This window comes from Egretta garzetta, unplaced genomic scaffold, assembly GCF_000687185.1.
Source record: "Egretta garzetta isolate BGI_Z169 unplaced genomic scaffold, ASM68718v1 scaffold228, whole genome shotgun sequence".
Taxonomy (NCBI): Eukaryota; Metazoa; Chordata; class Aves; order Pelecaniformes; family Ardeidae; genus Egretta; species Egretta garzetta.
Window position 1 is genome coordinate 3,575,010 of NW_009260758.1, and position 20,975 is coordinate 3,595,984.

Sequence of the window (20,975 nt, forward strand, 5' to 3'; positions counted from 1 at the left end):
AGCCTCATGACAAGAAGCCTGAGGTTTTGTCAGTGGTAACAGTTTTCGGTCCAAGGTGTGCGTGCGCACGCAATAATGAAGATGTTGCACGTCCTTGCAAACGGACCTCTTCTGAAGATCTAACTGCATCCGAGCTGCCAGCGCTGCTGACAGCCCACTTTCAGTCAGCAGCGAGGAAAATACCAGTACCCTTCTACACAAATCAGTGCTGTCAGAAATTGAGCAGGGATCACGCAAAAGCCTGGTAACAGAAGTCTCCTTTCTAGATAGACCTCGTCAAAGATGCCCTCGCTTCTGTGGAAGTCTGGACGTGCAGCAGAGCGAATCATGTTGCAGGATCATGGCCTGCTGGGCGCATCCTCTTGCCTGACTGCAAAGTGCTTTTTGGATAATTTTGTTTCCATCACAAGCATAGCTTAACTCTTCTGTATCTTTCTGAGAGGAAGAACGTGCTTATGAATGTTGTCAAATATCATGCGATGTTACTGGTCTCCTCCAGGAAAGTGAAAATGTTCTTGCATAAACATGCTTATTTTTCTCTCTGCATGTTATACTGATGAGTTCTATATAACTAAAGTTTAGTGGAGAAATTCTGATAACCAAACCATTTTAATAGTAATTGTGAATCTTCATAACTGAACACATCAGATATTTGAAACAAAACTTAGTAATTTCCTTTCTTCCCTATAGCAAAATCTTATTTATCTAGGATCATCTATTTCATCTATTAAAGCTTATGAGTAGGTGGCTTACAATGAAAAATGACGGTTAATATTATAAGAATGTTCAACCCAGTAAATGCATTTTGACAGGCTTTGATGGCTTGAAATCAGTCTTGGTATTCAGCATGGATTACCAGATTTATTTAGTTGCCACAGCATGTTTTTGAGTTTATGCTTTGTAAGTAAATATTTTGCTTATTTATACCAAAAGCAGTTGTGGCTAAGTACTTACAGGGGTATTTTCAACAGCGCTTGGCAGCTTTTAAAGCTCCCACTAAAGCTGCGATGAGATTCCCGCTGGGAAACAAAGGCCAGTGTGAGCACATATGAAAAAACTTCTATCCCTAATTCTTTGCAGGGAAACAGAAGAGCTACAGTTCAGCATCAGACATTAACATAAGCACAACCACCTGGAGGGTTAGTCAAGGATAAAACAGTGGAATTTATCTTTGTATCCTTTTGTTCTTTATTCGTGCTGGAATAATGAAGGAGCAGTGGAGCAAGCTGGCATTAGGATTTGGTTCGCGTGGGTTGTTCCTGTTTCCATGTTCCCCTTTTAATTGATGCCCCTGTGAGATGTGGTATGGTGGGTCTGGCCAGATTAGGCAACTCGTTATTCCTGGTATCGCACTAAAATTCTCCTGTAAACATTCTGAAGCTGCCGAAAAGTTGACACACCAGAAGGACGGGATGTCATCCAGAGAGACCTGGACAGGCTGGAGAGGTGGGCCTGTGTGAACCTCATGAGGTTCAACAAGGCCAAGTGCAAGGTCCTGCACCTGGGTTGGGGTAACCCCCAGTATCAGTACAGGCTGGGGGAAGAAAGGATCGAGAGCAGTCCTGCCGAGAGGGACTTGGGCGTGCTGGTGGATGAAAAGCTGGACATGAGCTGGCAATGTGCGCTGGCAGCCCAGAAGGCCAACCGTACTCTGGGCTGCATCGGGAGAAGCGTGGCCAGCAGGTTGAGGGAGGTGATTCTGCCCCTCTGCTCTGCTCTGGTGAGACGTCACCTAGAGTACTGCATCCCGCTATGGAGACGTCAGCACAAGGACATGGAAGTGTTGGAGCAGGTCCAGAGGAGGGCCACAAAAATGATCCGAGGGCTGGAGCACCTCTCCTATGAGGACAGGCTGAGGGAGTTGGGGTTGTTCAGCCTGGAGAAGAGAAGGCTGCGGGGAGACCTGATTGCGGCCTTTCAGTACCTAAAGGGGGCCTATAGGAGAGATGGGGACAATCTTTTTAGTAGGGCCAGCAGTGACAGGACAAGGGGTAATGGTTTTAAACTAAACCAGGGTAGGTTTAGACTAGATATACGGAAGAAATTCTTTACAATGAGGGTGGTGAAATACTGGAACAGGTTGCCCAGAGAGGTAGTGGAGGCCCTATCCCTGGAAGCATTCCAGGCCAGGTTGGATGGGGCTCTGAGCAACCTGATCTGGTTAGCGGTGTCCCTCCTCACTGCAGGGGGGTTGGACTAGATGGCCTCTAAAGGTCCTTTCCAACCCAAAACATTCTATGATCACCAAGGCACAACACAGGCAGACCGGGAGAACTGTTGAGTATTTTATGTGCAGGCTCTCCACAGGGAACCCAGACATGGTTTTGTAGGTGGTGTGGCGGCAGACCTACTGTCTCCATCCCCAGAAGAGCTGCGGGTGCCTGGCTGGTGCTGTGACCCAGCTGGGAGGTCCTGGTCCTGTCCCTTCGTAGGGATTTGCAGGACCTGCAGGGTTCCTTGGGAATGGATTCTTCACCATGGCAATAATTGACAGTTCACTATGGCATATGGGATTCATTTTATTGTTGATGGCAGTAAAAGTATCCAAAAGGGAGGAATCCTGGAATGGCTTCACTTTAAGGGCCAGTAGTTGCAGGGTTCCTGTTTTGTAGTAGCGTGTGTATTGAGGTCTTTCGGCAAAGTACGCAACCACCTTACTACTCCTAGCTTACAGTGCAAGTGTCTGTTGGAAGAGTTACAGAAATAGGAATTTCTACAGGTTTCTTCTTCTTTTGGAACTCATTTGCTGTTTCTGCTAACTTAATCTAAACTTATTCTGTGTACTCAGTTAAAGTCACAATTTCATGGGTTTCAAGACACAAAAACCACTTGGTTGTTGTTTGTGCTAGTCTGCTGAGTTTATGGATGGCTGTCATGGAATCACTGTGGTTCAAATTTGTCAGCAGTCTGGAATTTTGCAGGGAATTCTGATATTTTTCTGTCTGTGATTAAAATACTATCTCTGCCTCATACACGCCCATTAAACCAAATTTGTGCAGGTGTAATTTCTGCAGCAAATGATCATGAACTTTTAAATTGATGCATATCCTCATTTTCTCACTTGCAGTCTCTTCAATATATATATATATATTTTTTTCATAAAAAGGTTTGGGGGTTCATGCTCTTTGGGGGTTCATGCTCATACCTATAAATCAGTGACACTTCCTGGAGCTGGGCCAAAGGCTGAAATAATGCCGTGTATGGGCATGGAGCATGTGCCAGGCAGGTAACTAGAAATAAATGGTTGCTCACTTTAACTTTTAAAACAGATAATTTGCTGGTCAGTTGGTGTTTTCTGCCAGCTGGTCACATATTTTCTCTGGAAAATGCTATTTGCAGCTATCAAAACGAACCATTTTATGACCATGGAGTAGAATATTCTGTCTGACTGTCTTAGCTGCTCTTTTAAATGGCATTGAATTTGCTAAATGGCTGCCGTGATTATCTAGATAACCTTTGAAGGCTATCGTTAGGGAATAGGTTTCAATCTTTTATTTGAATAAACCTCACCATTGTAGCATCTCCATGGCAGTATCAGTGTGAGCATAGAGCACGATGATCATAGCGTCGTAGAATGGTTTGGGTTGGAAGGGACCCCTAGAGGTCACCCAGCCCAACCCCCCTGCAGGGAGCAGGGACACCTTTAACCACATCAGGTTGGTTGCTCACAGCCCCGTCCAACCTGGTGTTGGATGTTTCCAGGGATGGGGCCTCCACCACCTCTCTGGGCAGCCCATGCCAGTGTTTCACCACCGTCATTGTAAAGAATTTCTTCCTTAGATCCAGCCTAAGCCTACCCTGTTTTAGTTTAAAACCATTACCCCTTGTCCTGTCACAGCTGGCCCTACTAAAAAGATTGTCCCCGTGGTACTGTACGTTGTACAACCAAGTTAACCCCATATGCGTTGGTGGCTGCTAAGTTAGCAAACTGGCAGAAGCAGTGCCGAAGAGATGTAATTTCTTGGACAGTGGGTGAGACACCAACAGGCAAAGTTTTCTCGGATTTTGCTTGTTTGTGTTCTATAATATATATAAAATGAAGCTGAGCAAAGAGGTGCTACTTCTGGCAGCAACAAGCTGAAAACAAGTGGTAGTTAGTCACAAATCCGCTACTCCCTACTGACATACACAGTAAAATCGCCTGCTAAGTTTTCTATCTGTTTTAACTTACCACTTTTATTTTTTGGTGTATTCAAAAGCCATCTGACTGATTCTGTTTCTGTTAAATACTGAGAACTTATCTTTTTTGTTCTTTACTGCTGAATGTAGAGTGCAATAAAAAAAAAAAACCCAACCCCCCACCTTACTATGATGGTTCCTTTTGAGCACGTTGATGAAAGTTTGTTTTCAAGTTAGCAGTTTTCCCATGGGAGTTTTTGTAGTTCACGAGCCACAGGACTAGAACCTGCACTACAGCGATTTCTGGGGGCGTTGGTTTGGTTGTTTCTATTACCTCTAGTTAAAGCGATTTTTTGAAATTTGGCCATGTAACACTGTTTTCTCATCAGTTCCAGCATTGCAACATACTCTTATATCTGGTGATTAACAGGCAAATGGTAGAGTTGGTTTGTCTGTTCTATACTGAAAAAATTGGGAGGGATTTCTCTGCTGGTTTTGTATGTGTTTTAAAGTAACTTACTTTGATAGGAGCCTTCAAAAAACATTGGTGCCGCTCTTGAAGTTTGGAAGATGTGATGCTGTTTCTGTAGTTTTGCATATTAAAAGTCTTCCTTTACCTGAATATCTAGTTTTTGCCCCAGAGCCTGAATTATATCTGTAACAACCGAGAGTTACTTTAGTGTTTTCCTGGACATATTTCATGTTGATCAGAGGTATCAGGGCAAACAGCCCCGTTGATGGGAGTGTTACTGAGATCTGGTTTGCCCTTATCCTTTCTTCAGCAGGTACCTGAGCAACAACTGTTTTTTTCTTCTGTTTTCTTAAATCTGCTCTGTCGCTTCTGTTTCCAGATTTAGTCGCTTTGCACATTTTTATTTCCTCTTCAGAGATGCAATGGGAGGTTGCTTTGTCTTTGATCTTCATTTTTCTTTAGAAATCCTTCCTCCAGCTTCTGGGGGGGGCGGGGAATGTTTCCAGGTCTAACAAATTGAATGCGCAATTTTGTCCTCGTTCCCCTCAAATGGTGCCTGTGGGGGCGTGTGCTGGGGACTGTGAGATGGGTGCTATGATGCGCTGTTAGCGCGGTGGCAGGAGCTGGTGATGTCTGGGGCTGTGGATGCACCATCCCATGTCGCAGACACCAAAGAGTCGTGATAAAGATTATAAATAGAATCATTTAGGTTGGAAAAGACCTTTAAGATGATTGGGTGCAGTTGGTGCTGTGCATGCCTAAAGGGAGCAGCTCCAGATGGGAATCGGGAATAGGCAGTATGAGGGTTAGCTGGAGAAGCTGAACCATGTCTGGTGGACATCAGCGCAACCCTGAGGTCTGGCAATGAAACCAACCCAAGGAAACTCTTGGCTTTATGGGAGTAGGCTTGAAGAAATAAATGCTTTTGGTGGAAGAGCTGCCTGAAGTCTTGGAGGTTTCCTGCATGTGTTGGGTTATGTGGCTCACCGCACCAGGACTGTCCCCGGGACTGGGGCTTCCCATCGCCCATGTGCCTGTCCCATCGGCCGGGGATGCTGAGGAGCAAGTCGCAGGTGTGACCGGGTCCTGTGAGCACGGTGCTGTTGCAGGGGTGAGGGAAGCCCCCGCCGGTGGCTGCGTGCCTCTGCCACCTCGTGGGCTCCGCTCCGACTGCTGGCGGCTGCAAGGGAATGATCATAACTCAGCACATAAATGCTGTGCATGACTTTTCTTTTTAAAAGTATGAAACGCTGAGAGGATCTTAAAATGCTCAGAGTGGGTTCTGGATTATATTAAATGCAATTAAAAAGAAGCCTGGGGTAGGAGCTTGCAATCCTTCTCTGCTAGCCCCTCACATTGGAACTGCAGCACTTTTTTAATGCCTGACAGCAGAAGGGTGTGGGGTGGCCATTAGAAGGAACACTGCCGTCCTTGGTTTAAAACTCCTATTTCACCTATTTATTCAAAATATTTTACAAAATATCTTAATTTATTCAAGAGTATAAAAGCACTTTAATTCCTATCTTTAAATTATTTGTGATAATTGGAATTGGAGTTTATTATGCAACTTTAACATGTGAATATTTCAACTTCACACACTCATATAATTCACTTTCCCCATCCATCTCCCTCCTATCCCCTTGATAAAATAAGTATTTGTATTAATCTACTTTTTTTTCAAGGTCACTTCCTGGGGCGACAGCGGCTGAATGTGCATCAAATTTGAAGAAGATTTATACAGTACAAACAGTGCAGGTAAGGTTTGCAGCTTTGCTGTAGGAGTTGCCACACATTATTAATGGAATTTCACACCTTAAGTTTCATTTTTCCTCATACAGACGAGTCACAGTTGCGGCTTTGCTCACCTGTGGTATGAAATGTGAGTGTCACTGGGTCTATGTGGTATGACTTTGTCATTCATTGAATTTCATTTAGCATTCCAGACCAGGAAAGGAGGAAGCATATTGGATTGACCAGACGAGCCCCCTCTTCTTAAACCTTCCTGAGTTACCACTTGTGCCTCCATTGGATTGTTACACTGGGTGTATTTTGAATATTCTTCCTGCCTTTCTCCATATTTTTTTTTTTTTTAATACAGCAAATCATCACACAAATACTGGGTGTATTTTGAATATTCTTCTTGCCTTTCTCCATATTTTTTTTTTTAATACAGCAAATCATCACACAAAGACTAAAAGTTACAGCTTGTGGTTTTTTTTTTCTTCTTTCTCTCCTTGAGCATAAATGTAGGAAAAAGAAATCTAGCAAACTGGCTTGAATTCAAGTATTTCTAAATCATGTAATACTCACAGCAATGAGAAATTCTGCATGTCTCTGCATTGTCTGCCAGTGTCGAGCAGTGGGCATCTCTTGCAAATAAAATTGCATTTCTGTTTTAATACCACAGTTAGTGTGAAGAGTAGTGAATTCTTATGTTTCTCACCTTAATGCAAAGCTGCCTCTAGTTCACTAAATCTCTGAAGTTCTCAGGCAATGCCAAAACCTTCTCTTTGAAGGGGCCCAGCTGTAGTGATCTACTGAAGGTTTAAATAAGGCTTTCTCCTTAACATCTGTACAACTTGTTACCTTGCATGAGACATTTCTTCCCAGTTAATTGGCCCAAGAAACAAATTGGCTTTTGGAGTTCTCTGGGGACGAGGTTATCAGTGGAAGTACTTTGGCATAAGGGTGGAAGAGTCCTGCAGACCCCTGGGAGAGGTTCCCTCTCGCCTCTCCGTGCCAGCAGAATGTCCCCATCGGTCACGCAATGAAGTGACACTCTGAAGTTAAAGTTGGCAATGGAAGTGGGTTTGTTTCAAAACTGGCTGCTGTGGTTCCTGTTGAAAAAAGGACAGCTTAAGACCACGGACTGGGGTGCACAGCATCTGGCATTACCCCTTTTCCCACTCTGAATCTAGCCTTCATTAGTTAAATGATGAGGTTTTATTGGCTGAAAAACTTAAGGTTTTCTGGTCATTGGGTTGGGGTTTAAAATACAAAAAACTCCTTCAGGTCCTCTGGGAAGACCCATGATCTGGATGAGTTTATCAGAACCTAGCAGTGTGGCCCATAACATGTCTTACTACACGATCATATACATAATATCTTCCTTGGGCAAACAAAACCAAAGTCCTTTTTTTTTGATGAAATTAATTTCATCCTTTGTCCTTTGTAGGCAGTAGCTAGTCTATGAGGAATGCCAGTCTGCACCACCTGAAAGATGTTTGAAACCCAAAACCTTCCAAACTAAGTCCCTGGTTCAGGAGCTCTCAAATATTTCCACAGCTATCTGCTGGCGTAGCTCTGCTCCTCCTACTTCTATCGTTAGCTTTAGGGTTTGGGCACACAACCAGGTAAGACAGAAGTTGAAACGGGTGTTTCATACCAATTTTTTCTATTTTTAATAGTCTTCCATCTCTTCTTTTGACAGGGTAATGGTAATGGCTGGAAGGCAGAATTGCCAAGGGCCACAAAATTTTATCACATAGTGTTGCAATCTTTGTTTCTAAAGTTGTGCTAATGGTTTCTAAAGTTGTGCTAATGATTAAGTATTAGATAATACTTACTGTGTTGTTGTACTAATGCTTAATATTGCTTCACTGCATGCTGATGCAACATAAGTCTTGAAAAATCCTTTCTTATTCCCAGTTGCTGGATAAAGAAGAAAGGAGATTGGGATCTTTTCAATCATCCCTTCCCTGTTGCTCACTGCTGCTTTTGGGTGCCTTTTATCCACCCCAAACACACATGACAGCTTCTGCTTTACCAGCAGAAATGCTGGGAAGTGATCTGATGGTTCCTGGTAACCCAGATCTTCTAATTTTTCCCCCATTCCTGTATTAATATGTGCATCTCAAGTTCTTTGTGTCTGGTTGAAACTTTACACTGTGATCTAGGCAAAGTAGTTGGATTGCTAGTTAGGCATTTAGTTCAACAGAATTATTGTTTGTCGTGGTTTTGTAACTCAGGATAATCATAATGAAGTTGTACCCTGGTCTGAAGTGAAACAAGGTGGATATTTGATATAAGTATATGTTTTTAATATGCTAAGAAAGTTTTATGTATTGGTTTGTTCTGATACATTTAGTGTAACTCTGATTTTGATTATTTTTTCCTCTCTTTTCCTAAGGACTTTGATTCTAAAGTAATCCACAGTGCAACTGCTTCCCTTCTTTCTACTGCCACGTTATGCAGAATTGGCATCTAAAAAAGAAAAAAAAAAAGTAGAAATGAAAGTACAAGTTCTTTACAGAGCATTTTATTATAACATAGAAGGTGCTAGTTGTCTAGGAGCAGGATATGTAACTGCTTTAGAGAAAATTAACAAAGAAGTAAATCTGCATGAAACTTGCTCTTTTGTGTTAATGCAACTAGTGGTGGTTTTTTTTTTTTCTTTTTAAGGATTTCTGGAGTGTCTACAACAACATTCCTCCTGTGACAAATTTGCCTCTGAGATGTAGTTACCATTTAATGCGGGGAGAAAGACGGCCACTTTGGTACGTATGTTATCATTAGACATTTCTGGGAATGGGCAGTGAAAAAGCCTGAAGTGGTGAAAGGAGACAGGCGTGGAACAGGAGTGTCTCATTTCTCTTGCCTGCGAATGCCTGAACTTAGGAGACCTACGAAAGAAATATCCTAGGGAACTTGTTAAACTTAAGTGACTTGTACTAAAAAGTCATATTAAAAACAGACTGTAATTTAATTGTCCACCTCTGAATATAAATGTAAGAAATTAAATTATGAAATAGAAATTAAGAAGTTAAAATATGCTTCAGAATTTCAATTCAAGAATACACAGAATACATCACTTCGATTTGAATTATTTTTAACTTGCAAATTTTTTTTTTTCCACTGAAGCTTAGTGTAATAATGATGCAAATAACTGATGGTCCTCAACTGTTCCTCACCTGTGCGAAAGCATATAAATGCAATGTACCTTGGCTTAAAACTAGCTTAAGGCTTTATGAAGTGATTCATTACAGCAAATTCCTACTTTATTGTAGGGTAGTAATGGAATCAAGTATAAATCACTGAGGTTTCCCTTTTAGAAGCTGAGTTTTGCATACTTTCCTCCTGGTGCAGTTCCGTCACATCTTAATTACATAGCCTAAGCACTTTCTGAAGAGGTTTGATCTTTTTGGCACCGTTTGCATAGATTGTGATTGAATTAGAGTTCTTTAACTTGACTGTAGTGTGTCTAACTGGGTGGTGATTTACTACAGGGGGTCTCTGCCCTAATCTACTGAAGAAGTGAATAGAAATGCATCTGAATGTCTACATTATTGTTCTAAAAATACTGTGACTGGTCAGGATGGCTAAATTGGATTTGAAAGAAATATTGGTGTCTGTGTAAACCAACTGGGCCATTGCATGCAGGTCTCAATATCTTTGTAAGGATGAGTGAGAACATCTTGGGGTTTGGTTTTTTCTGTTTTTAGTTGGGATTTGGCAAGTGGCTATCAAAGGTGTGAAATGCAAAGATCTTTTCTGAAAATACTACATCGGTTTTAAGACTGTCAAAGTAAATGAAGATGCTGTATTTTAGGAAAGGGATTGCATGAGGTTGATCTCATCAGTAACCCACTAACTTTTCAGTAATTACTCACAAGAAGCTTTTTCTCAGATTACAGTTCCAGTATCCTGGTTAATTGCAGCATTATTTTTTAGGAAGAAAAATGCGTTCTGAAGTAAGAATTGAGGACTGCAGGTTTTTGAAGATGTCTTTCCAAAGTTTCCCCCCTCCTTTCCCCAGTGTTTGTCTGGATTGGTGGAAGTCCATTGACCCTGGGGAATCTTTGTAGGTCTCATACTGGGCTTAGGTATTCCAGAGATGAATTTTAGTTTATTCCTTAAACTTTGCCGTTACAGAGTTTTAGTGGGAAACTAGAGCCCAAATTAAAAAATCTTATAAAAAGAATTGTGACAGAATAAACTTGAAGCTCACTTGTACATTTGTCGTGATGAGGCAATTTAATGGTTATGTCTGCCCTGACCCTGGGCAGCTTCAGCCTTTCTTTTAATGAGGGCGATTAATTTCTAGCTGTCACAAAACTGAGGTGAAGGGCTCTCATGTTCTCTTGTTAAACTGGATAAACTTGAGAGTAATAAGCTGCTTCTGTGAAAATACACCAGCGTTTTTCCAAAATAAAAGGTTACCATAGTAAAACATAAAATTGCTCTGTGGCTTATTCCCATATAGTGTGCAGCCGCTTCAAAGACGGTCTCTAGTCAGGGCAAATGTAAGTATTTTCCAACACCCAAAACTTAGGAACGAGACTAGGTGTTGAGAGATACACTTCATATGAACTCTGAAAGAATTATCTCTGATGTCAGAAGTCATAGCTTGAGTCATGCTACCTGGAGGTAGTAATTGCCTTTCAAATGGGATTTTTCTCGGAAAATTAAATGCCAAACATAGGTTTATCTAGATGTGGATTTGAATGTTTATTTTACTGATCTATTTCCCATAACCAGGGAAGAAGAAAGCAATGCCAAAGGAGGTATATGGAAAATGAAGGTCCCTAAAGAAAGTACGGTATGTTATCTTGACTTTTTACTTAGACATTGTTCAGTAAGGGGATTTCTTTAAACTGCATCTAATAAAGCTGTTGTAAAGCTTTTTTGTTCTGACATCCCCAAACGCTATTTTAACATCTATAACCTTTTATTTCAAGACAACGAGCAAAAAAGTTTCTTTTCAGGTAATTCCATCGCTCTTGCTTTTGATGACACTTGTCGATGTGTTATCAAGCAAATGAAGGCTGCAGTGTTATACTCTATTTCCATTTGGAAACACAGTATTTTATAATCACCTGTGTTCTCAAGACTGTTTGCTTACAGGCATGCAAAAGAGCCATAAAAATCTTTTCATGGTAATATTAGATGCTAAATTGTAGCCAGAACCTCAGTAATGCTCTTCAAAATCCCACACGCAGTGTCCAGCACAACTTTCGGAGTTTCACTGAAACGGTCCTAAACTCCTTGTCAAACTCAGGACTATTTCTGCTTGGCACTGCTTGTTTGCACCCATGTGTGGCTGTGGGTGGTGCTGCTGCTTTCCTGTAGCCAAATGCGGACCAAGGCGTTGTTTCCGCCGACGGCTAATCCCGTCTCAAGGCTTGCTCCCACTGGAAGGGGGAAGATCTTGCTCGTTCTCTCCTGATCCCTCTTGCACTGGCTGTGCTGCTCATCGGACTGTTTTGTGAGCCAGCTTAATGCACTCTGATTTCACAAAAAGCCTCCTATTTATTTTATTTTTAATTCAAGTGTGTGGCCAGTAGAGTTTTTTGATGGGCGTAGGGGGTAAAGGAGAAAAGACAAGTAGGATCATCCCCTTCAGCAGCAGTGAGTTGTCAGATCACCTTGTGTGCATCTTGTGAAACTGTAGTGCTGCTCAGTTGTTTTCCCTGCTTTTTTTTTAAAATTTTTTCTTTTTTTTTAAATTTTAAAATGTGAAAGATAAAGTCTGGTCAGGCATGGCGTTGTTCTAGCCCTCCTGAAATAATTGGGTTTCTCTTTGCGCCCCTAATCAAACGCACGTGAGTACCTTCTCCTGGGAACTGTCAGGGCAAGGAGATTTGGCCTCTGCACACATAGTGTTTATGCGTGTAAGTGTGTTCTGGATCAGGCCTTTAAACACAAGAAGTGAAATGTCAGAAAAATGTGATAGCTTTGCAGAAGGCCTTAAATGCTGAAAGATGGTACTTGAAATTTCAGCCAAAAGTTAATTGATTTTTTGCCTCTGGGCTTTTTTCCCCTGTATGTGAATTGCAGCTTTCCTCCCCTGCAGTCCCAAGGGATCAGAGAAGACTGAAATTTTCTTTTTCCTCTTATAATCCAAGGTGTGAAGATTGTCAGAAGTGACAAGTGGTTTGGGGAGCCTGTGTTACTGGGTGGTGAATTTAGGGACCTCAGAGGCTGAATAACAGCCCCTTTTTGAAATGAAGGTACTCTTTGATCTCTCAAACTCCGTACCACACGTCCCAGGTCACTTCTGAAAGGTTTAATTGAAGGTGAACTTCAGTCAGCTTTTAATGCCTCTGTAAATAGCATAAATAATACCTTTATGCCTATTCCCCATTTCTGGCTTCATTCTTCAACTCCTCACAGGTGCACACAGCATCTCCTTGGCTAAGATGAACCATCGTCTACAGACCTAACTCAGAAAGATGACATGCTGTAGCAGTGCTCAGTGAGGCTGTGCCGGGAGGGACATGTAGTTTTTTCTAAGATACTAGGCTTTCAAGCGGTACGAAAAACTGACCAACAAAATACTCACACTTAAATGTTGTTGCATGTGTAACAGTGACGCTTCTGTATGCCGGTTTTTAATACGAAAACTAATGCTTTTTAGATCCTCGTAAGCCTGGTCCTGCAACTGCTTACTACTGGATGAAGTGCTTCCTACCTTTGAGACCATTAGGACAACTCACCCTAGTGAGCACCGCGCCTGGTAACGAGTGCGCGTGGTCAGTCCCATCATCCATACGTGAGCTCTTCCGCTGGCAGGCAAGAGGCACCGCGGCATGCTGACATCCTCAGCCTGCCTCGGGAGCCATCACATCAGATGGTCCCTCCCATAGAATCATAGAATGTTTTGGGTTGGAAGGGACCCCTAGAGGTCATCTAGTCCAACCCCCCTGCAGTGAGCAGGGACACTGCTAACTAGATCAGGTTGCTCAGAGCCCCGTCCAACCTGCCATAGCATGGCTTTACATGATGCATGGATTTGATGATAATGAGCCGCAGAGATCCTTTGTATTCTAGAAGATGGCTTAGGAGTACTCAGGAACGCCATTAAATCAGTTTATTAGTTTGTCATCTTCATGGCTGCTTGCTGTTTGTTCTAACCTGGTGCATTTGATTTGCTGTTTTTAATAGTGCTAAAACTCAAGCTAACTTCATATAGCAGAAAAGACGTTCCTTAGAAGTAGCATGTGAAAAAGTCATTATGCTGATATAAAGAAACAAGCATGTCGATGTGTTCTTTAAAAAAAAAAAAAAAAGAAAAGAAAATATCTGTCCCCGTAACCGCACATCTTGGAGCATTACGTTGGTCCAGATGCATTTGAAGTTTTGGATGGGCTTTGGCTTGGGTGGTAACGAGTGTCAAAAGCAAATAATATGCAATTAGTCTAATAGCCAAAGTGAAGTGGCAGGTAGCTTTTCAGCTTTTGCCCCTGTTTTAATTCTCTAGTGAGCTTTTCAATTTGTTGAAAGATGGACTTGCTTCATAGTCAAGGCAAATCAGAGAGGATGTTTAAATATAAATCAATTTAATTTACTGGTAGGCTTTTCAGGTACTTAAAGCGGTTAGTAATTCTTTTTTGTAGAAATAAATGATCAGAAGTGGAGCCTTTTGGTCTTTTATCACGGGAAATTCTTGGGAGAAATCTACTTTCAGGCTTTACGTTAACTAGTGCACTCAGGATGAGTCGTGGACACAGATATAGTGAAGGTAAACTTATTGTTAAACATTTAAAGTATTTCCTAGAACAATTTGATGTAACTATGTATTTGTAGGATCTAAGTTCTTGCTCCAGCTGGATTGAGGGAATTAATTATATAACACAAGGTGTACTTGCAATAAATAGTCTTTCTGTGTGTGTGTGTGTCTGGACAACCTCAGGAAGAGAATGCACTCAAAACTGAGCTAGCAAACCTCACTTTTACATTAAAAAATAATAATGCAAATGAAACTTTTTTGGTTTGTTTTCCTTTCCTTAGGCTGCAGTTTGGAAAGAGCTACTGTTAGCAACTATTGGAGAGCAGTTTGCAGATTGCTGTGGAGCAGGTAACTTAAAAATGACTGAGGCTAGCATGACAAATTGAGTTTGGACACGGAACATGGAAACACTGCTACAAATGGGCTACAGGGCTGGAAATCATATTCATACCTGTTGTCATTAAGAAGAGGACAAGGTGCTCTGACTGTTTTAGCACAAGACTCGAGTTCAACAGCTTGCATCCCCGGGAAGCCAGCGGGTTTTCTAGTTATGAAATATCTATCTGTTAGCCAGTATTTAAATGGTTAATATCCCTTCTCCAATGGCAGGATTCTGGAACCCCAAATGACGCTTCCGTACAGGTCGTTTGTACAATCACTGTTGGAAGCAACTAAATTAGATAGATGCCCCCATCAGCCCTCATGGTCCCTTCTGGTTAGGAGTTGTCAGGGGAAGCGCTAGTGCGGACCTGAAGCAGAGGGAAGCTGCGTGGTTTGCCTGTAGTGACTCTAAAAGCCCATAGCAGGGCCGTAGCACAAACCTGGCTCTCCTGAATCCTAGGTTAGCACTCTACCCAGAAGCAATATTTTCATTACTGCTTTAGGTCAAGGTAATCTTTAGTGTAATTGAATTTACATAAATATTCTTAAAATACTTTGCTGGTTTACTGGAAATGAGGCATTAATCATCCAGAAGCTCACGTGTGATTTTGGTCAGAGGTAATAATTTAATGAAGTTGCTTTCAGAATAAGTATCTTGTCTCAGCTTGCAAGGTTGCACGTTTCATTTGGAAGTGGACTCCGGGAAGGGCCTGTGAATGCTAGATGGCTTAAGATAGATCATCAAATGCTGCTGCTTAGTCACGAGAAGGAAGTACAAATCTGACCGTTTAATTTCTTAAAGTTTGGTTACAGAACTATTCCTTGCTTCTGGGTGAAGCAAGCGATGAACTTACTGATCCATTGGCCTAGAGGGAAGGCATTCGTGGAGCTGGTTACTAAACTAGCTTTTCAGTTCCAATGACACTTCTCCATCACTTCTTTTGATCATATTTACTTCTCAGCATGAATATCTGATTAAACTGGCTGTTGCAGTGATGGTGAATATCCTGTTAGGAATGTTCCTTCATTGCTGTCATTCCAGAGAAAATAATTGCGTTTCTTGGGTTCACAGAGCAGTTGAGCAAAGACCTTTCAAACAGTTTCTCTTACACCTCACCAATGCGGCAGAGCAGGCGTACTGCAGTAGGCTGCTGCTGGTATATTCACCTTGGTGGCTTTGTTTTTTCTACAAAAGTTTTGTTGAATGAGTTTCCCAAATAGTTTATTTCTCTCATTGCCTTCCTAACTTTCAGGATTGGAAGATACAGAATACAAGCCTCAAATCCTTGAGCTGTGGGAGACTTTTCTAAGAGTTGCTTTTCAAAATCCCTAATGTGCATAATTGAGTTGGTGTCAAGAAGGGAGTGTTCCTGCCCTTTATACTGATAGGGTGGTCTTGGGGTCAGTTGAAGCAAATCTGTGACACTCTGCTGCCTACAGAGGTAGTTTTTCCTCTTGGCTGCGTGCCCTTGACACCACCTTTGCGTTCTCATTACTGACCCCTTCCGCAGGCTGCACGGTGCAGCTGCGCCGTGGAGGTCACTGCTGGAGGCAGCCACCGCTCCCCGCCGTGGCGTGGCCTGAGGCTGAGCCTCCACAAAGCTGCCTCCTGAGATTTTCACACCAAAAAGGGCAGCTTCAGCGAAGCACGGAGTTACCAACACTGGCAGCAGCAGCCTGGCCATGCCTTTATTCTTTATTTTTTCTTCACCCCCCGCCTTGCTGCCTTGACAAAACGTAAAGAAAAAAGAGAGCAAAGTCTGAAAAAGCTGTTGTCCGATCTCCAGGTACTGTTCCTGGGGTTTTAGCTGTTTTACCCTCACCCCACCATTTTTGCTTATGGACATTACTGTAGGTAAATTGTCTTTAGTAGTTTATATTGCTAACCTTGCCGAAGGGAGCCTCGTGATTCCCTTCTAATCAAGAATGAGAGTGCTAATAGCAAAGATGAATAATCCTATGGCACTTTGTTAAAACCACTATGTGGTAATATTTCCGATAGCTTCTATAAATACAGTGTTTGTTTCTTTCTGGTAACTATTTTGTCTGATTTGAACATTGCTGCTCTTAATTTTTTCAATTTGTTCAGCTTTTGGGCACTGTTTCATAATACATAACTATCAAATCAGACATGTCTCACTTTTAAAATATTCCTTAATGACGCTTCCTCTTCTGTGCAGATGATGAAGTAATAGGGGTTAGCGTCAGCGTTCGTGACCGTGAAGATGTTGTGCAAGTCTGGAACGTGAATGCCTCTTTAGCAAGTGAAGCAAAAGTTTTAGAAAAGATACATAAACTTCTGCCACACACATCTTTTAAAGCAGTCTTTTACAAATGTAAGTATTTTGTACTGTTAATTTCCACCTGCATTAGAGAAACAAGATGCTGGTCGGATATTTCCATGAGAATATCCTGCCTGATTCATCATTAACCATTTAGAAACGTAGCATCTCTCATTGCATTAAAATTATGTCCCTTCAAAGTAGAAGTTGGCTGTCATCCCAAAATATGAGATACTGTTACTTTAATTGTAGAAAGATTTGGGTTTATGTTTAATGTGCCTTATTCATAAAATTAACGAGACAAACCTCTGGTAACTTTTGAGACTGCATGCTGTTCAATTTAAGTATTCGTTTAGAGGAACCATTTACAGTCAGGGTTTTAAGGGATCTCTTATTTTAGGTTCTATATAAATGTACTATCAGAACAGTATATTCCCAAAGGTCACTCGTTGGCATGTTGTGTCTTCCTTCACTGCTTTATATGTTGTCGTCTTCTCTTTTTTTAATCTTTTCAACTCCTTAACAGACTTTGCATGTTCTTTTATTCTTTTTTCCTTCTCTCTTTCTTAGCACACAGAGAGCATCATGCATTTGAAGGCCGACGTGGAAAACATTAAGAGCAGTCTGTGCCAAGCTCATTCGTTGGTATTTGGTGGCTTGAGGGGGTCTGGACAAGGAGCAGGATGGTGGAAGCCCTGCAGAAGCACTACAGGCAGTGGCCCTTTCGAGTTTCTAACATTTCAAACTGGGAAAATGAGGAAAACCAGGTGCCTTGACTGCTAAATGTGCAATTCATTACTTTTGGTTTGGTTGGGTTTTTTTAATTTTTCTTTGTTTCTTTCAAAAGATATTTTGGCCTTTCTTTTTTTTTTTCAATGAGATTATATGTGTTCCTATTTCATTAAGATAGCAGGCTTTTGTTTCTTCTATACTGAGTTAAATGCAAACGTGCGCAGAGACAGTATGCTGCTTTTTCTAGATGGGCTGTATGTAGAGGAATACTGGCTTGGTGAAATGTGTTTTCAATTTTCATTTTCAAACATTCCTGTCATGTTAAGATTTACTCACTGATTTTGTCCCAAGAGAGAAAGAAATTGCGCTGCATTTATTCTAATACTCAATGTAATCTGGTCTTGCACTGATAGCGGCACACATACTGTAAAAGTAAAGCCTTCGCTAAACGGGTGACTAAAGAAAACACACTTATATTGGGACTAACCCTCTGTGGGGTGATGTTAATGAGTGTTTTAATTGTAGTGATTTCAGAAGAGCCCCTGTTCAGACTAGAACAAGAGATCTTCCAGTAGGAAACCCTGCAAACTCTACATCTCTTATTTAAGAGGGGATGGGATTTTTTATATAGTGTGCTTTCTTATGATATTTTTCTGTACATTCATGATAGTGTCATGAATCATTTCTAATGCCTTAGACTAACTGGATCCCTCCCTCACACTTCTGTGAGTACTTCAGGCCCATGCCTGCACCCACAGAGGTCAGTACTGGAACCGCTGTTGACTTCAGCGCAAAGGAAGAGGCCCCATCGTCTGTAGCTGCAAGCCATCATGACTTCCTAAGTGACCTTTAAAAAAAAAAAAAAAGAAAAGACAGAAAAGAAATTGATTTTGTGTTGCAGCATGAATATGAATGCAAAGCGTATTAATCTTTAACTATTTGTCTATATCAATTATTTGAGGTGTTGATTTAATACACTACCAAAGATCTCTGCAGTTCCTTTCACAAGAAGAAGCTGCAAGGTAGAGATGAGTGTACGCTCCACTGAGCATTACTTCACTCTTAAGAGGTTTTCCTTTGGCAACTGTTCAAGTTGCACTGATTTCCACATCTTTAGTGTATTAAGAGGCAGCCATTAAAACCAAATAAATTTAAAAAGAACCACCACACATTTCAGATTTTTTTTTTACAATGTCCTCTATTTATGAATTAAAACCATGCAGTTAATGAGCATTATTAATTAAACAAATTTTCTAAAATCCACATGTCTTGCTTCTGTAATTGATTTGAGATTAAATGTTTCTGGACCTGCTTTTTTAATACCTGTGTATTTTTCAGTAAAACTTACTCTCCTAGAAACTATGTTTTGTTTGTAGATTAAAAATATTTTCAAATGGATTTTTTTTTTTGTAGTTAAATCAGAAAGGAGGCCTGAAGTTTAGTGGTAGTATCTCTTGTATGTATTCAGTTGATACCTGAGGTATTTTTGAGTGGCAGTTAGATTGAGGCTTCAAAATGAAAAGCAGAGAGGCTATTACCAGTTTAATTACGTGACGTGTTTCAGCTCGCACTCCAGTGACAGTATGTGAAATACCCCAGCTAGCCTTGCTTAGATGAATTTTTACCACTGTGACTTTCCAAGATAATGCTGCAAGAAAATCTTTTTGTAATATTACTCCCTTCAGATTATCTCTAAACAGTCTGAGACCTGTTTTAAAAAAACATATATATTTAACTACAAACAGTGTTGCAACTCAGTGTAGTTTCTCTTGTAGGTGCATCGTCACCCATCGACTCCTATGCGGAGATACCCAACTCGCTTGAGAAATAAGGGCATGTAGGAAGGTGCTTTTCCCGCAAGGTGAAACGAACTCGTTGCTGTGACCCCCATCTTCATCCACAATGAGTGGGGTTTCCCTTTTCCCAGGGAATGGGTGGAGGGAGGCTGCAGGACATGGGTTACCTGTGAGGTGTGAGCTGATATTTGCAGGTGCGATGGTTGTGGGCAGCCGCCAGGCCTGCCTGATGGAGTCCAAAAGTCACTTCAGAGAAGCGAGGGGTAGGAAACTCTGAGGAAAAAATGTTTTCAACCGCTTGATGAGCAAGATTTCTCACTTGAAATACTTTCCTGTCTTCGGAGGAAACGTGACTGGAATACTAATGGAGAATTAGTCACATACCTCAGCCTTTGCTTACTTTTACTTTTGGAAACAAGCCAGAGGCTCTTACCTCTCCTCCGGCTTCATTTTGTGCACGGACATTGACTTCAGTGGAGTTGGATCTGCTGGCAGAAGTGGCTGATCTGGTGAAGTCACTGGAACTTGCTAATTTAAGATATTTCTTTAGTCATCCTATTGAAGAAAATTATTTTTAGGTAGTTGCCCTGCATGGCATTTTTATGTTAAAGACCTCGGCTTGAACACTGGATAGAGATTGAGACTTTATCCTAGCCATAGGATAGGAGAGCTGCACAGTGACCACCAAAGTCCTTGTTATGAACTGTTGTCAGTTTTTTGTTGTTCTAAATCCCTACCCTATAAACCAAGAGATTTTTCCACATGGCTTAATTCTGATGGGAATTGTTGTTATTACTTAGAATCTGGGTTGATGGATATCTTCTGACTAAAATTCAGCATATTGTATGCCACAATTCGAAACTGGGCTTGAATCGAAATGGGTAATGCCAAGTTTACAGGAACATGACAAACTGCATATGGGAATTTTGCAACCATTAATTTAAAGACTTTGTAGAATTTTTGAACTGTCCTTTCCTCTCCATAGCACAGACATTATTTATACCAAATGGTGTTGAACAGTTAATTTGTTTAGTCTTTTAAATATTTATTTTCACCTGGAGATCGGCTTTGTTGGACTTGATTATGGAACCTGAAAATCCTCTACCTTGTTTAAATGGGTATCAAGGAAGAGCCTTTGACTTCCTCTCAATATGAATTTCTGCTGGTGTTTCAACATAAAATTAAAACATTTAACTTCCATGGTGACAGACAACAAAGAAACTCCAGATTGCTGCATTAGCTGCATTAAAGACACCTGCTTCCCTCCTGGGGTGGCAACGAGCCCTGGCCCATCCTGCCCACGCTGGGATGGTGCCCTTGGGCTTTATCTGGTGGCTGCTGGTGCCGCAGGTCACGCAGAAGCCTTTTGCATAGCTGGAGCACTTGGCTCCTTTACCCAGGCTCTTTTTATGAATTTTGTAGGAACTTCAGGTCCTTGATACGCCTGCCCTGCCACCCAGGTCTGCCGGGTGTGGAGTTGCTGTCGCGTGGGGGCACTTTAGCCTCTCTCCTGGGAAGCCAGGTGAGATGAGGAGTAGGGGGAGGTCTTGGGTTGGCTTTAGAAATGTTTGTAGCACCTTAGAATCATAGAATGTTTTGGGCTGGAAGGGACCCCTAGAGGTCACCCAGCCCAACCCCCCTGCAGGAGCAGGGACACTGCTAACCAGATCAGGTTGCTCACAGCCCCGTCCAACCTGGCCTGGAATGTTCCCAGGGATGGGGCCTCCACCACCTCTCTGGGCAAC

The 20,975-nt window shown here is 41.6% G+C and overlaps 1 protein-coding gene across 1 annotated transcript in view; it reads left to right on the forward strand.

Moving 5' to 3' along the window:
- The window catches only part of EIF4E3 (eukaryotic translation initiation factor 4E family member 3), a 29,866-nt gene extending 12,524 nt beyond the window's left edge, over window positions 1–17,342 (forward strand). The window contains exons 2-7 of the mRNA XM_009646003.2: window positions 6,274–6,346; window positions 8,993–9,087; window positions 11,069–11,129; window positions 14,321–14,387; window positions 16,601–16,756; window positions 17,273–17,342. Coding sequence (XP_009644298.1) covers window positions 6,274–6,346; window positions 8,993–9,087; window positions 11,069–11,129; window positions 14,321–14,387; window positions 16,601–16,756; window positions 17,273–17,319 — 499 coding nt within the window. The 3' untranslated portion in view covers window positions 17,320–17,342. The remainder of the gene's footprint in view (window positions 1–6,273; window positions 6,347–8,992; window positions 9,088–11,068; window positions 11,130–14,320; window positions 14,388–16,600; window positions 16,757–17,272) is intronic.
- Window positions 17,343–20,975: the final 3,633 nt, after the last annotated feature.